The 15,660-nt window shown below is 36.3% G+C and overlaps 1 protein-coding gene across 1 annotated transcript in view; it reads left to right on the forward strand.

Annotated features, from left to right (window-relative positions):
* NECAB3 (N-terminal EF-hand calcium binding protein 3) overlaps window positions 1–12,223 on the forward strand; it is a gene marked incomplete at both ends in the record, with an annotated part of 113,918 nt that extends 101,695 nt beyond the window's left edge. Inside the window, 8 exons of the mRNA XM_083358247.1 lie at window positions 4,764–4,900; window positions 5,893–6,014; window positions 7,485–7,564; window positions 8,472–8,525; window positions 9,437–9,549; window positions 11,339–11,416; window positions 11,645–11,736; window positions 12,195–12,223. Coding sequence (XP_083214373.1) covers window positions 4,764–4,900; window positions 5,893–6,014; window positions 7,485–7,564; window positions 8,472–8,525; window positions 9,437–9,549; window positions 11,339–11,416; window positions 11,645–11,736; window positions 12,195–12,223 — 705 coding nt within the window. The remainder of the gene's footprint in view (window positions 1–4,763; window positions 4,901–5,892; window positions 6,015–7,484; window positions 7,565–8,471; window positions 8,526–9,436; window positions 9,550–11,338; window positions 11,417–11,644; window positions 11,737–12,194) is intronic.
* Window positions 12,224–15,660: the final 3,437 nt, after the last annotated feature.

The following is a 15,660-nucleotide window of genomic DNA, read 5'->3' on the forward strand; positions in this document are numbered from 1 at the left end:
GTCAATCTTTATTGTTATTATTGTATAGGTTGCCTTACAGTAAGTGCAAGCAAGGGGTCGGTCCTCTCGCCTCTCCTGTTCAACATCTACATGAAACCGCTGGGTGAGATCATTCGTGGTTTTGGAGTTGGGTATCATCAGTATGCTGATGATACCCAGCTTTTTATTTCGACCCCAAACCACCCCAGTGATGCCCTCAATGTGATGTCCCGCTGCCTGGAGGCAGTTCGGGTCTGGATGGGGAGGAACAGGCTTTGACTCAACCCTGACAAGACTGAGTGGCTGTGTGTACCGGCATCTCGGGATATTCAGGATATCCCATCTCTTTCTATGGGGGTGAGTTATTACCCCCCGTAGATAGGGCTCGCAACTTGGGAGTCCTCCTAGATTCACAGCTTTCTTTAGAAGACCATATAGTTGCTGTGACTAGGGGGGCCTTCGCCCAGGTTCGCCTGGTGTGCCAGTTGAGGCCCTATTTAGACCGGGATGCCTTACGTACGGTCACTCATACGCTCATGACCTCTCGTCTGGACTACTGCAATGCTCTACATGGGGCTGCCCTTGAAGACCACTCGGAGGCTCCAACTGGTACAGAATGAAGCCGCGAGAGTTGTGCTGGGAGTTTCCCGATACTCCCATGTTACACCTCTGCTCCGCGAGCTGCATTGGCTTCCAGTTGTCTTCCGGGTGAGGTTCAAGGTGCTGGTACTGACCTATAAAGCCCTACATGGCATGGGTCCGGAATACCTTGGGGAGCACCTGCGGCCGGCATCAACTTCCCTCTGCCCAGTACACTCCCACAGAGAGGGCCTCCTCAGGGTGCCACCGGTCAAAGAATGCCGACGGGTGGACCCCAGGGGGAGGGCATTCTCTGTGGGCACACCGGATTTATGGAACTATCTTCCGGTTGAGCTCCGGATGGCGCCCGACCGGCGCTCCTTCCAGCGTGATCTAAAGACGTATCTCTTCGAACAAGCTGGCCTGGCCTGATGGGATGGGTTGGGGTTTTTATTACTTTTAATGTGTTTTACCTATTGTAAGAGCTGTGGGCATTTGTTTAATCTTTTTTTAATTTTTGTATTTTGTCTTTTAACATGTATTGCCCTGTTCACCGCCCTGAGTCCTTCGGGAGAAGGGCGGTATATAAATAAAATTAATAAATAAATAAATAATAATAATTTTGTTACAGAAACTAAGTAGCTCTATGGATCCTGACCAAATTACAAATACAGAATGTCTCATAGTTCCTGATTAATCCAAAGCAAAATATATACTTTGGCAGAGATAAAATTGAAGACTAAGTCTCCTGGATGACAGTCTCATTCTTTCTCAACTGACTTATAACATCTCATTATTATCTCAGTATCTTTTTCCAGAACACAGTTGTTAATATCAGTTTAGGAGATGAATGCATTGTGGTCTTGTATAGATGAATTAATTTATTTGCTAAGAGCCCATCCTATGATTTATATTTTTTCCCATGTTCTGTGTCTTACATAATGTAACTCTTTAAAATTCGAGCATATGGGAAATTTCTATTACATTAATATAAATTCCATTTAATAAATGAAAACAATTGCTATTCCTATTTAATTAGGCACTAAGGTTCATATTATATCTTCATAAATAGAAAATGGCAAATAAAAAGTTTAATCGTGTAGGAAAAAATATAGTTGGGTACTTTGTTGTCTTTTTATTACTATTATAATGTTCATGAATTAGGAAAGATAAAACATCAAAAGATTTATTGATGAATTAAATTTCTAAATTAGAAATGTAAACAATCTGTAGATTAATCAACTATTATTATTCATTTTAATTAAAAACCAATTCCAAAAGTATATTAAAAGGACATATGTTTATTTTTGGGTGTTATTTTGACTTTAGTTTGTTTCCATAACTAGCATTCTTCAACCATACTGGTAATTATGGAAGTTGTGAATGAGATTTTGATTGGCTTTGAATGAGATTGGCCTTGTATATGCTATGTTGTTGTTGTTGTTTTGCTGTTTTGGAAAGTTTTAAGCTGAATGTAGTCACTCAGATAAATAGACAGACATAGGACTACAACAGATCTGGAGACTCCTGGGATAAAAAACACTATTATAAATGTTCTAGATCAGGGGTGTCAAACTGCCGGCCCATGGGCCGGTTTCATCATACCAAAGCCACGCCCACCCCATTGCTGGCAATGCAAAAAGAGTTGTGATATGTCAGAACAGGTCACATGATGTGGCGAGTTTGACACCCATGTTCTAGATAGTTTTTCCGTTAAGAATGAGAGGCACCTTTGGTTTATTGAACTTTGAACAAACTTGCATGTCCTTCAGTATCTGATGTTTTTTTAGTTTTTAGTAATTGACAACTAGTACTAAATTGTGTGTATTTTCTTTTGCCTGTCTTGCAAATTGGGGTGGGGGGAAGAGTTGAAAAGCAAATTGAAAGCAGGACAATGTAGATGTTTTTATAACATGCGATTACCACTAAATAGTAGTGATACTACTACTATTACTACTAAACTAATGAGATTTTTACCTGTATGTGAAAACCTAAGCCTTTTCACTACAATTAAACAAATCTTTAATAAATCGGTTTCTCATTTTATCCAAACTAAGAAATCTGTACTTATCCCCAGATTTTGTGCTAAGGGAGGATATATAAATGTATTTTAAACTTTGGTTAACATTGTGAGTTGTTCTAAAGCAGATATTAGCAATATATTAATTTGCACCTTCCAAGAGATTCAATTAACAAAAGGTTTATATTGTTATATTTTATTTTATTTTATTAAAGTTAGATTGTATGGATGATTTCAGGACAGAAATAGTAATGCTAGATAAGTTAATCCATAGTTATACAACGAGGTCAAGTCTATTATGTCTAGGCTCTTAGTAGTAATTTATCTGGATGGATGAAAATTGAAGTAACTGTTTTATATGGATTATCCTTATTGCTGGTTCATAGTGGAGAAAAGCAAGGCAGCATAAAAGTTCCCCACTGTTTCTATATATTATTGCCTGGGTTGTGGTTGCATTGTTTAAAAAGATCTTTTATTTCACTCTTCACAAAAGTAAAGGCTCTTTGCTTCCAGCATAGCTCAGTGTTAAGTACTTTTATGTACTCCATCTCATTGCAGTAGAAAACTTCAGGTGAAGTCAACATAATAAATTACCAAATGATATTTAGGTACTTTATAATATGGGCACAGTTTATAGCACACAAATCTCCATGTAATTTTCTTTCAAAAAATTTCAAAGGTCAAGTATGTTAGTCTTTTGCAACAAAGCCAACAAAAAGTGTAGTCCTTTTAGAGTAACTGTTGGTCCTTGAGGGAGTGGAATAAAATAGCCCTATTTAGAGTAGAAAAATAGGGACCACTACGGTGAGAAGGTAACAGCGTTCCATGCACCTTTGGCGTCTAGTCATGCCGGCCACATGACCACGGAGATGTCCTCGGACAAATGCTGGCTCTTCGGCTTTGAAATGGAGATGAGCACCGGCCCCTAGAGTTGGAAATGACTAGCACGCATGTGCGGGGGAACCTTTACCTTTACTTTACCTTTAGAGTGGCAAAAGTGGAACTTTAAATTATCAATGTTTTTATAAAAACTACTGTATATATATAAAAATAAAATCTAGATCAAATATTTTTTTAAAAAAGAAAAACCCTTTATTTTCAGGTATACAGAACTGTGCTGGCTAAATATATAAAGGCATTTTTTTAAAAAAGGAAATTTCATTAAATCTGATCTAGACTAAATTATATAAAGCGTAGAACCTACAAAAGTTCAAATATATTCTTCTTATTTCCAAGTAGATGTATACAGGATTGCATCCTTAGTTCAGTGGATTTACATAAGGATAAGTACATCGGAATATGCAAAGGTCTAAACATAATTCTTGTCTGCAACTCTCCAAGGCATACAGTTCTTTTCCCAGCTCCAAACAATTGGTTGACTACCATTTTTAAACCTTGTCTTTTATTTATTATAATATAGACAGTTATTTCTTATTCTGGATTATGATAGTTATGTACTATAGAGAGCTTTAGAATTTTCCAAGATGAGGAAAAAAGGCATTATTGCTTTGCTTGGAAAAAAATAGATGAAATATTTTAATAAGTTAATGTAAGGATAGTGTCTCTATATGTCCTATTTTTAAAAAAGGCTAGAATTTTGTAGCTGAGTCAGAGGCACCGAGCAGAAATATTTAACATAGTTTCTGTGGGCACCAATGCACCTACAGATATTTCTGTGAAAACCACCAAAGTGCACTGTTTCACCTGCCTGTTTGGGGGTTGTCTTTGAAAAACTTTTTTTTAAAAAAATAAAAGAAACATTTTACCAACATTTTATCAAAGTCTAGCATCACCGTTATTTCCAAGAATGTCTGTGGGTCTCCCCCAAAGATTAGAAAATAAAAGTGGCAGTGACTGCAACCCAATCCTCTGTTTGGAGGTATGCCTATTTATCAAAAAAACCAAGCTGGACACATTGGAAGCCTAGAAGAGTTGGCAGGATGCAATATCATTAGTTGCTTTCTGGAATTTGGATGTTTTGGGAGTGACCAAAATCATTTTAACAGGCAGCTGTCTTAATCAATATTTCCTTCTTCTGGCATGGTAGCCATTTTGTGACAGTACCAGCTATATTTATTAAAAAACTGAATTGTTCCCACTGACCTAAAAATATTCTCTTTCCCTACTCTAGCAGTGCTGGGAGAAATTATCTATTAGTACTCAGCTGCCTCTTTAACTCCTACAGGCATATGAGAGTTCCTCCAAGATGGAACAGTTTATGACTCGCTTCCTTCTGCGGGAGACAATGAACCAGATACAGTCTCTGCAAGTCTCCCTAGAGTGTGCTGCAGATACTATTGAAGAACAGAGTGGCCGAGAAAGGTAAAACAACCACCTGGGCAGTATAGTAGAGGCCAAAAAATTAAGAGTGAGGTTGAACTCAGTTTCTATCATTTTCTAAGTCTCCTCATCTACTCTGTAAAGATTAATTCTACCACATCTATAGTTTTAGGTCCATTCCCCCTGCATTTGCATCTTTGTGTGGGCTTCTTTACTATTCACAAAATAAGCATGCTCCAGATGAGCGCGCTGTTGAAGATGTAAAGCCTGTCCTGATTATAGTCGTATTGACTCAATACTATTGGGATACACTAGAACAGGGGTGTAAAACTGGATGTGTCACATGCAGGCCACACCCACTTTGGCTCCGCAAAGGCAAAAAACATCGTGATACGTCACAATATGTCATGTGAGGCGATCGAGTTTGATATGTCATGCACTAGAACAGGGATCCCCAACCCCCAGTCCGTGGACTAGTACTGGTACTGGGCCATTGCATGCCAGCAACCGGTCTGTACATACAAGCAAAACCCCATCCGTGGGATGCAGGCAGCATACAACCCCCCACTTCCGGTCCATGGAAAAACCTCTCTCAACGTAACTGGTCCCTGGTGCGCAAAACGTTGGGGACCTCTGCACTAGAAGATACTGTAAATTATCAGTAGGAATCCTGCCTTGTTAATTATTCAACTTGTTAGTTGTAGCTGGGGGGGGGAATAGATAAGTAGAATATCATTAGAATTGAATCTTAATATCCCGGAAGTAACCCTGAATCTCCCTGAAGTAAAACCTCAGTTGGCAACATTTCTGCAGTAATGTTTTGCATTACTGGAGAATTAAACAGTTAAAAAGAAAGGAAGGTGAATGAGAGCCCACATATTTTAGCTCACATGTATGTTTTAGAGCATGCATGCCTTTTATTTCTCACTTTGTGTTGTTATCATGAAAAATGAGGAATCATGCAAGCAGAATCAGAGATGGCAAGATAGTGATTATTCTTAGGATATGTACTGTCTTGATGTTATGCTTCTTAGGAATAATACGAACAAATCAGAAGTTTTAAATGGTCAACACACTGCAAAAAGATGTGGCCGAAGAATTCAGAAGAACGTCTGCTATTCTCCTACAGATCCATATTCTGGGATGCTGACCACAGGTATTGGCAGCTTTTGTCATTCTGATTCCTGGATTTACATTAGTATGAGCATGCTTTACTGCAGACAATTAACTGTAAAAAAAGGGTCAACAATGTTTGAATAGACAAAACAGTACACAAATTATTTGATCAATACCATAGCTAGTTTACATAGTAATAAGCATCACAGGGCAGCCATTGTTTTGAAGGCCAAAAGGTGCTTTTAATGGTCTAATGTGCTCAGTGTGGAGCTGCCCTTGTGCTTCATCTGAGAACTGGAAGTAGTAGAGTGGGATACCTGATCATAACCATGTAGCACCATTGTAGAAGCAGTTGTATTGGCTGCCACCAGCTGAAGAGTTTTGCTTATAACATAGAAAACTCTAGGCAATTTAGGATCAGGTTACCTGACAGATTATCCTCACCACTTGATCAAAATTATCAGGGAAGGTCCTGCTGCATATTTTAAGATTGCCTGAGGGCCATCTTGTGGTTAATAGTGGCCAGGCCTTCTCTGTGGTTGACCGGAACTCTGGAATGTTTCCCCTGATATTTTTGAGGTGCCTATTTGTTTTTTTCCTTCTCACATAGACTTTTATTTATGCATGCATGCATTCAGATCAGTCTTAACTCCTGCTGATTGTTTCCTCCTAGTTTTCAGCTACCAAATGTTTGAGCTACAAAGCTTTTAGCTGTTGACTGGTGTGATGTGATTTTATTGTTATCTTGTTATATAGTATTTTATTACATTTTGTGGTATGTAAAGTGGAAGTGATTCACTTCCATAAAGTTTTTCCATCCTATTGAATCACTGATGCTGAAACCTGTAAAATTGATTCAACTTTACTCTATATAGTGAAGGACTGCCACACTTCGAGGGATCCCTTTTACTAAGGCTTTATTGAAGGAAATGTTCTCTTAAAGTTCTGCACAGCTGTAGTTATGTAAGGCCTCTCAGACTTTTGCTTGTAAAAATGTTTGGAATGATTTTTTTAAAGTAAATAAATGAGATGTCCTTTATCAAAGAACACACTGAGAGAGAAACGTCAGCTGATTAACTATTTTTTCTCCATCACATCTAACTAGACAGTTAGGCTTAACTATGATCTTGAAAACAGCTTGAAAAAGCAGCATTTCTGATTTGCGAATAAGCAACATGCCAAGGCTTTCCCATATTACTGTTTTCATCACAAGAGTGACATGAGAAAGGATGCTCACTAATGATAATATAATCCCTATAATGGTTTAGCACTTTCCAATCTAGGTTTTGGCTTCTGTTATCTAAAGCATGAAATTATTCAATATTTGTTGTTTTAAGGAAAATATCAGAGAAAATATAGTAATGTTCCTTTGTGAAGTAGAGTGGACAGGGAGATGAAGAGGAGTAATATCCTACTAAAATGTTTTTTCTATATTCCATTTGGCTGGGAAAGCTACTTGTCTGTGATTTCAGCTGAGTCTTTTTTTTTTTTTTGGTTGGATTACATTCAGGTGTTTGTGTGGAAACTGATAGCCAGTGGCCATCTGAAATTACCCTGCTACAACAACTCATCGGCAAACTGGAATGTAAGGTGGGTCAGCAAATGAAACTGAAAAATTGATAAAATGGGAAGTTTATCTTGAAGCATTTTCCCATGATACTGATTATTTGGATTTGAGTGTTTGGAATTGCATCTAAACACACTCAATAACTTACAACATTTTTCCACTCCTTATTTACTCTTGATATACCAAATGGGCCTTTGGGCATCAAATGTAATAAGATTGTCTCTAGTGACACTTGCCTAGCTTTATCCTGGAACTTAAAAACTCCTTAGAGATGCTTGACAATTTTATTTGTTCTTGTACTGAGCTTCTATTCTTAATTAGAATTTAATATCATAGCTGGATCAACTTTTAAGAATTACCTTCAATCATACAAAAGGCCTACAACAAGTTTAGGTTACAAATAAATGTTCATGAACCCAAGTTTTAAAATAGGCTCAAAAGCAACCAAAATTAACCAGGGAAGTTTCAAACATCTGTGTATGGCTAGTATGTTCAGACATAATTTCTGAGATATGCAAGAGATATGCATAAAATGTCCACCTATTTTAAGGAGAACTGTGAATGACATTTTAAATCAGGTTATAAAAAATGGCTTTTTCTCTATTGCCAGAATTGTCCATGGATGGAGAAATGTTGCTTGCAGAGTACATAATTATTTATGCAGCTCTCTATATATCAGTAGTAATGTGACAAATGTGACAAATAGATGACAGACTATTTGAATGATCTCTTAGCCTTTCCCATCCTGGCATTCCCCAGATGTGAGAAGACTATGACCCCTAGACTGCCTAGCCAGCATGGCCAGACTATTAAAAGGGCATAATGAAATGATTGTGAATGCCTAATGAAAAGGACAATTATGTGAAATCAATTATGTATCTCAACTACTCTGTAACTTATTTCCTTTCATAATAATTCTGAATTTCTTAGGGTCCAAGGCTGGAGCCTTTGAAATATAATATGGTCTGCAAAGGAACAGATTCCGTGAGTTTCTGTACTGTGCTTTTTGTTTATTTGATAGTGCATGATGATGCACTAGAAACAAGCCAATTCATATATTAGAACTGTATTAATAGAAATAATTAGATAGATAGATAGATAGATAGATAGATAGATAGATAGATAGATAATAGATAGAAGATAGATAGATAGATAGATAGATAGATAGATAGATAGATAAAAATAATTCATATATTTGTTGCTATACAAGAAAAAAATCAGCAACCTCTGAGGATAAAAGAAAGGCTACTATAGATTACTTTACCATATTGCAAGGATTTTGAAAGGTGAAGCTTGTTGTACCACAGTTTGGCAAACATGGGGAAATGTGTATGCATTCTATCCCAACTTTTAAAACTCTAATCATTTTGTCCCCAAGTCCTGACCCTGATGCCTTTTCCACTGCATTTGCTTTGGAAATGCAGAACAACTGGTTGCCAATTGGCTAGAGTTTCCACCTTGTCCTATGTGCTACTCCTGCCATTTCTTCCCTCTCTCCAGAAATAAAAGCCTTAGTTGACTTAATTTCCCTCCCCCCATCTTTCCTGATCAATTCTATTAATTGTTCTGATATATCCAATGTGGATATTCTATTCCCCCAACCCTTTGAGGTAGTCTAGTAGATTGGGCAAACGGGGAGAATTCTAAGTGTGATTCCACTTTTTTGAGTCTTCCATTGGAATTCTGAGAAGGGAGGATAGCTGGCCAATTGGAGGCAGAGATGATACTAGTAAAATATGATTGTCAGGCTGGATGTGGATCAAGAATACTTACTTTTAGTGGGTGAGCCTTTAGAGTTATTCCTGAACTGCATTGTATTTCTAAGTCCATATTGATAGAAATTTCAAATTTTCTCTCCTTTTCTCTCTCTTCTTTCCCATTCCCCATTTTGGCAGCACATCTTGGTGGCACAGAGACAGATCTCAGTGGCAGAAAGTGGATTAGTGGCATTTTGCCAAATTCTCCAAACCTACACAGAAACCACAGTTGGACAGAGCAGTTGCCTACAGTAAGTCTCCAAGAAAATGATTTTTCATAGGTTGTTTGGATGAGATGTATATTTAGAAAAAGATAGCAAAGCTCTCTTTCTTCAGCATTATGAACCTTACTTTTCTCTCAATAATTTAAAGGAAACTATTTATGTTTATGGAGTGTTGTTTTATATGCTAATCCCGATATCCATAAAGTTCACTTTCCAATAAACGGCTCCATAAAGTAGATGGATACTGAAATACAAGAGGCAGACTCTTTACAAAGATGTACTCTTGCTTCTTCTGTACAGTTGAAATAGAAACTCGGAAAACAAATATATGGTTCGTAAGGGTGTGCTCATGTGGCTTTGAGTTCAGTCCCATCCTGTTCTTCGTAGTGCTATCATTATAAAAACTGCTCACGAATATTCTAGGTAATTGAAACATGCTACTAACTGCCTGAAATATAGCTGCAAATAGAGTGTGACCTTACCAAAAAAAAAGCAAGAAACAACCTCAATTAATGCTTCATTTAGTACCATTTAAGTGTACACACAGACACATTGAAATGAAGAAAATTAATCTGATTTCAAATTGGGATATTAACCCATCTTTATAGTTTATTGGAATGTTCAGTCTACAGTTAGCAACTGTAGGACAAAGTAAATTCTGGAACTCAAGAGTCTCTACGGATTCTGAAGAAACTAAATTAAATGCTGATTTTCATTCAGTATGGAAATTATTATGCATGATGTTTGCTTTGTTGTTGGGATGCTATCTTATGATTATTTTGAGGATTTTCTGTGCTTGTTTTGGTTCATTTTGTGTATGCTGTGAGCCTCCCAGAGACAGCTGGAGTTGAAGCAGCACTCAAACTGAATGAATAAAACATATAACTTCTACAGTAGAGTTACATCTGCGCTCAACATTAAACTACTGCACAAAACACCAGCTCAGTATCATGTTCTGTCCCCTCAATCTTTTCCCCTATTAGGTACTTTTGCTAGTCTCCAGGGGCATCAAAGTATGTATTTCTCCAAATCACTCTCTGCCACTCTCTAGGTGACTATAAGAAAAACCAGTAAACATTATCAGGGGATGAGGCAGGGAGGGGGACAATGTGAGGGTAGCATTTTTAGCAGTAGTCTTGGGACAAATATAACTACTGTGATCTATTTGTTTAATGGGTCATACTAAGTTAAGTTTCAGAATAGTAGATTACTGTTAATGCAGAATATTATTATATCTCTTTGTCTTGGAAATCAAGTGAAGAGTGGCCTTTCAGATAAAAACTTAAGATTCTGTTACTTATCTTACCTTTGTATCAGTTTCATGCACCCATGATCCCATGCCATCCCATCCCACACCAATTTCTTTCTGGTTCACTTATGGCAAAAGAGAAACTGCTCTAGTGTGAGTTTTCAAGCAGAATACTTGGAGTTCAATGTTCTAAAGGCAACTGCAGTGAGGACAAATTATGAGCTGGTGTGGGATGGATTCTGAAGGCTATAAAATGGTGGTGGTGAGGGAGGGACCTCCATTGTATATATAGACTGGGTAATTAATTTCAGCACCATAACATGCTACATGTTCCTTTACAAAGAAATAATTAGTAATGAAATATAATTTAAAACAATGAATAATAAAAAATGAAAATAATTTTCTCTTCTTTGAGGGTAGTAAAAGAAATTCATTCATGAATCATTTAGGAGGAGGTGGAAGAGAGGGCTGATTGTAGACACTGGCATCCTATTTATATACACAGCATGGTTTATAATATATAGTAATAATATTTTTTCTTAATAACTTCCCTTTTTTGCTTTGCAGTGTGTCTGCCCACAAACTGGCGAGTGATACCTCCTTCATCCTCTATGAATTATGGCAAGATGTAGAATCTTGGAGAAGGTGATTCCTAAAAATCATCAATAACTTATATCGAGGCTAAATACAATTCCACAAAAGTGATTTACATTTTTATGAGCAAAACGGGGTATGTGCATGTGAAAGATTCCTGTTAGGTTGAGCAAAATTCAGACATTCAAATATACAAAACCTGCTAATTGTTGCCCTTAGATGCAGAAAATGCCTGAGTCACTCATTTTTAAAATCTTTTTTTTAAAAAATTGTTTTTAGCCATCTGCAGTCAGATAATAGTAAGAGGTTCCAGCATGCCATCACTGATTTTTTGGATGCTCCAGAGCTCTTGACCACTATGCTGTTCCCAGGTAAGATAATGCTTAGTGATTATGTATCATCAAGTCCATGTCAACTCTTAGCAACCACTTAGATTTTCTCCATGAAATGCTTAATAAACAGCTGATTTTCAGTTTCCTCTGGTGAGCAAAACACAAGTTTTGACACTGTGACCGTTCTCAGTTTGATAAGACATATTTTAAGAATTAGCAACGTTTTCGGGCTATGGTCATAATTGTGCAATTTTACACCTTTGGTGAGATGGGTGGAAAAATAAGTTTAATAACTAATTAGCTAAATAGAAATATAGCCAGACTGTAACCCATAATTATTAAGCCATGTTAAGCTTAGCACATTGTATCTACATGGAAAAAAGGCTTATTTTAAGTCTAAAACCTGTAGATTATGAGGTCAAGAATCATGTATTACAACTTAGTGTAAACTGGTTTGCCTCTTAAAAGTTTGTAAATGTTTTCATTTCTTCCTTTAGCTTCCTGGTGGATTATGAATAATAACTGAGAGCAACTCATAATATCTCAACGCAACCAGCATGTGATGGATCAAGCAGCATCTTTCCAATACAGCCTTCCTTCCAGAGGTGCCCATTCTTGTCCTACCCTCTGCGATGTTATTTTCTTTTTCTGTATAAGTGTGGAATGCTTCCTTTCTTCTGTAGACATGCAAACAAGATGGCCTTGTCATCTTTCCTGAACATGACTTATACCCACCTTTCATTCTAACATAGAATGAAGGCTACTGCTAAGCTTGTAAGCCGCCCTGAGTCTTCGGAGAAGGGCGGGATATAAATGGAATTAAAATAAATAAAATAAATATAATTTTCATTCAGACCTGTATTATAGCCTTGCTTGCCCTTTTGGCTATAAGAAGTGACTATCCCTGAAGCATGATAGTAATGCAACAATTGATTGTCCACAAGTGCTGGTGCACAAAGGGAACAAAATTAGAACATTGGGCACAGTGAGTGTAAAGGCTGAAGGAGGAAGTCATCAATATGTATTTTTTTTTATACATCACAAGAAAATATAGCAGGATCTACTTCCCATGTCATTGAATTTCATTTGAAATGAAGCCATCAGTTAATATAGTGCCTGGGTGATCCTGTCTGGAATTTGAATTTTTCCAGAACTCTTACCAGATTTGCATTCTAGATGCTATATTGGGTTTGCACAAGTTTCAAAATTCAGAATTCAGTTTTGAATTTAGAAATGTGTATATGTTTCAGCAAATATGTTTGAAGATAGATTCCCTGGTACAGTGCTAGTCTGGAAGTTTGCAGTCCAGATGTGAATTCTAATCCATTATTTGAATTTTTTTCTGTTTTTCATTTTACCTTTAAAAGCAACTCCTCTTGGTTCTGGTATTTTTTGTGGGGTTTCTTTTTGCAAGTTTAAAAAGTTTTAATTGGCATACTGTTAAAATCTTGACTGCTTTTCTATTTAACTTTCCATGATTTGTAAGTCTCTCAGAGTCTCACTGGGGAAATGGGCAGCAAATAAATTTAATAAATAAAAAAAACAAAAGCAATTATAATGAACAAAAATGTAGGCTGAATGTGGGAATGCTTTCATTTTACAGTCTGGCTGAGCAGTCTGACAGCATATTAAGTAGAATAATGTTATGTTACATATTTTTGACTGCATAAATATATCAAATATCAGCTGAGATATATAAAATTGGAAATTTAAATAAATATAATGTGGAATATAAATTTAAAGGAATAAACAGTTGGTAAGGATTTCACAAACAAGCAAGCAGCCTTGCGCAGATTAAAACTGTTTAAATTTATTCTTTTTTCTAAGAACTGTAAGTTTTTGAGATGAAAGTTATGAGTGTGCTACATATCCAGCACCTTCTTTAAATTTTAATTTAAAGGTCAAGTTGGGAAAGAGAGATTAATTTTGTGGAATATGCTCATGATCTCATGATTCAGGCAGTCTCTGACTGGCTGATCTTTGGTAATGTGCAATCAAGCACCACCTGTACTATTATAAATAGTTTATTATATTTATTGATTATAAATAAAATGGAGCTAAAAATAAGAATTTTGCACGCTACCTGGAAAAGAGGAATTGCTTTCTCAGAAATGGTACTTAGATGTTATGCCATTTGTAAATGATTTTATATTTTATGAGTGTTTCTTCTGTAAGAATGGGGAAATTGTTCATTTTTAAATAAAATAAGTTGCAATGCAAGGATGTAAAACAGCTTTGTAAAATTAATAAAAGCCTGATTATTTAACATTATTTCTGTGTATATGTAATTAGTAATCAAAACACGGTTGTATCCTCTACTTTTCTTGTCTCATAATAAACAATTCTGTACTCCTGCTATAGCCTGGCTAAATTTTATTCTGTTCCTCCTGATTAATCTTCCTAAATTTCTTCATGTGAAAATAGCAGCTAGAGAAAGTCTAATGAAATTTCTTCCCCCCAAAATGTTGTCTCATATTCTTTAATAAAGATTGATGTGCTTAAGGGTTGTTTTTTGTTTAATTTTATTTTTTTGTAAACTGTTTCTCTTGAAGACATGTTGCTTTTTTCAGTAGAGGGCAAGACGAGAGATAGGTAAACATTTGTTGTCTTAAGACCTGCACTAAACATTTTCATTCCTGCCAATCTTCAATATTTAAGATAGTTTGTTGATGAACTGAATAGGTGCTGTCTATTGTGTTAATAGATCTTTATGTTTCTGTGAGCAAACATCCTTCCAACTGTCTTCACCCCTCTGATTTCCCACACATTAATTAAATCCAAGAGAAATGATTGTGACATATTTTCTCCCATTAGGGGACAACAGCAGCACTCTCCCACAGTTCCGACATTAATAAGTTAAAAAAAAAACTCCACCAAGAGTAAGTCAAATAATGTTCTCCAATATCTTGGGATTAGGTAGTAAGATTGAAAACTCTTACAAAAGATTTTTTTACAAAGTAGATTACAATACATCATTAAGACATTATGCAAAATTTACTAGGGAACATATGGTAGAATATCCCCTTCTATTTGGCCCTGAAACATTCTCTCACCGACAAATGATTTTTCTTTTGAACCACAGTGAATCAGTTGTTCTACAACTTAGTAGCACTAATGTTTGCAATTAAATATCACCTGAGTCTTATCTTTTTAGGAGCTATATTGTCTGTTCTGTGTCCTAGTTCTAAGACAGGGTAGAAAAATCAATGGCTATTAAATTCACATCCATCATTTGTCCTGGTTAGACCAGGCTGCAACTGTGCAATCATTTTTCATGAGATAAGGCAGTCAAACAATGCTTCATTCTTAAGCTCTCAAGTGCTATACACATTGTCAGATTGTCCATTTATCAATACATCCCTATATCTTTCCAGAAGAAAAAGACTTTTTTTTGCAAGAAAAATAAACCCACATTGATTTACAAAATTGCTGCAAGAAAATGGATTTACATTGGTAAACTGACATTGATCTAGCAGCATATATGAAAGTTTAGGCTTTGAATTTTTTTTAAACTCAGAAATCCAGGTGGAAGAAACTTTGCAGGTCAATAACTCCAATGTATTGCTCAGTGCCAGGATGGTAAAAGTAAGTGCTTATGCAGTAAGACTTCCCAACCTAATTCCCTCCAGGAATGCTGAAATTGCATTTCCATTATCTAGCACATAAAGTTGGAGTAGCTAAGAATTACAATCCCAAAATATCTGAAGTTGAGTGACTGTTGTGATGAAGACAAGATTACCTACTTAACAGCAATTCTTTGAGCAATCATTTATGAATTCAACATGAGTTGTTATTGCCCCAGTAAGAATATTCTAGAACTTCAGAATTAGTTGTTGGCAATCCTGTCTCCCTAGCATATCATGTGACTAAGCAGGCTCCTTCAGAACTTCAGTTTCTAAAACCAACACAGAATATCTGAAGATGCACTGAAATCATTTGAGATCTAGCATGATAGAAAGATGG

Source organism: Vipera ursinii (genome assembly GCF_947247035.1).
Source record: "Vipera ursinii genome assembly, chromosome: 3".
Classification (NCBI taxonomy): Eukaryota; Metazoa; Chordata; class Lepidosauria; order Squamata; family Viperidae; genus Vipera; species Vipera ursinii.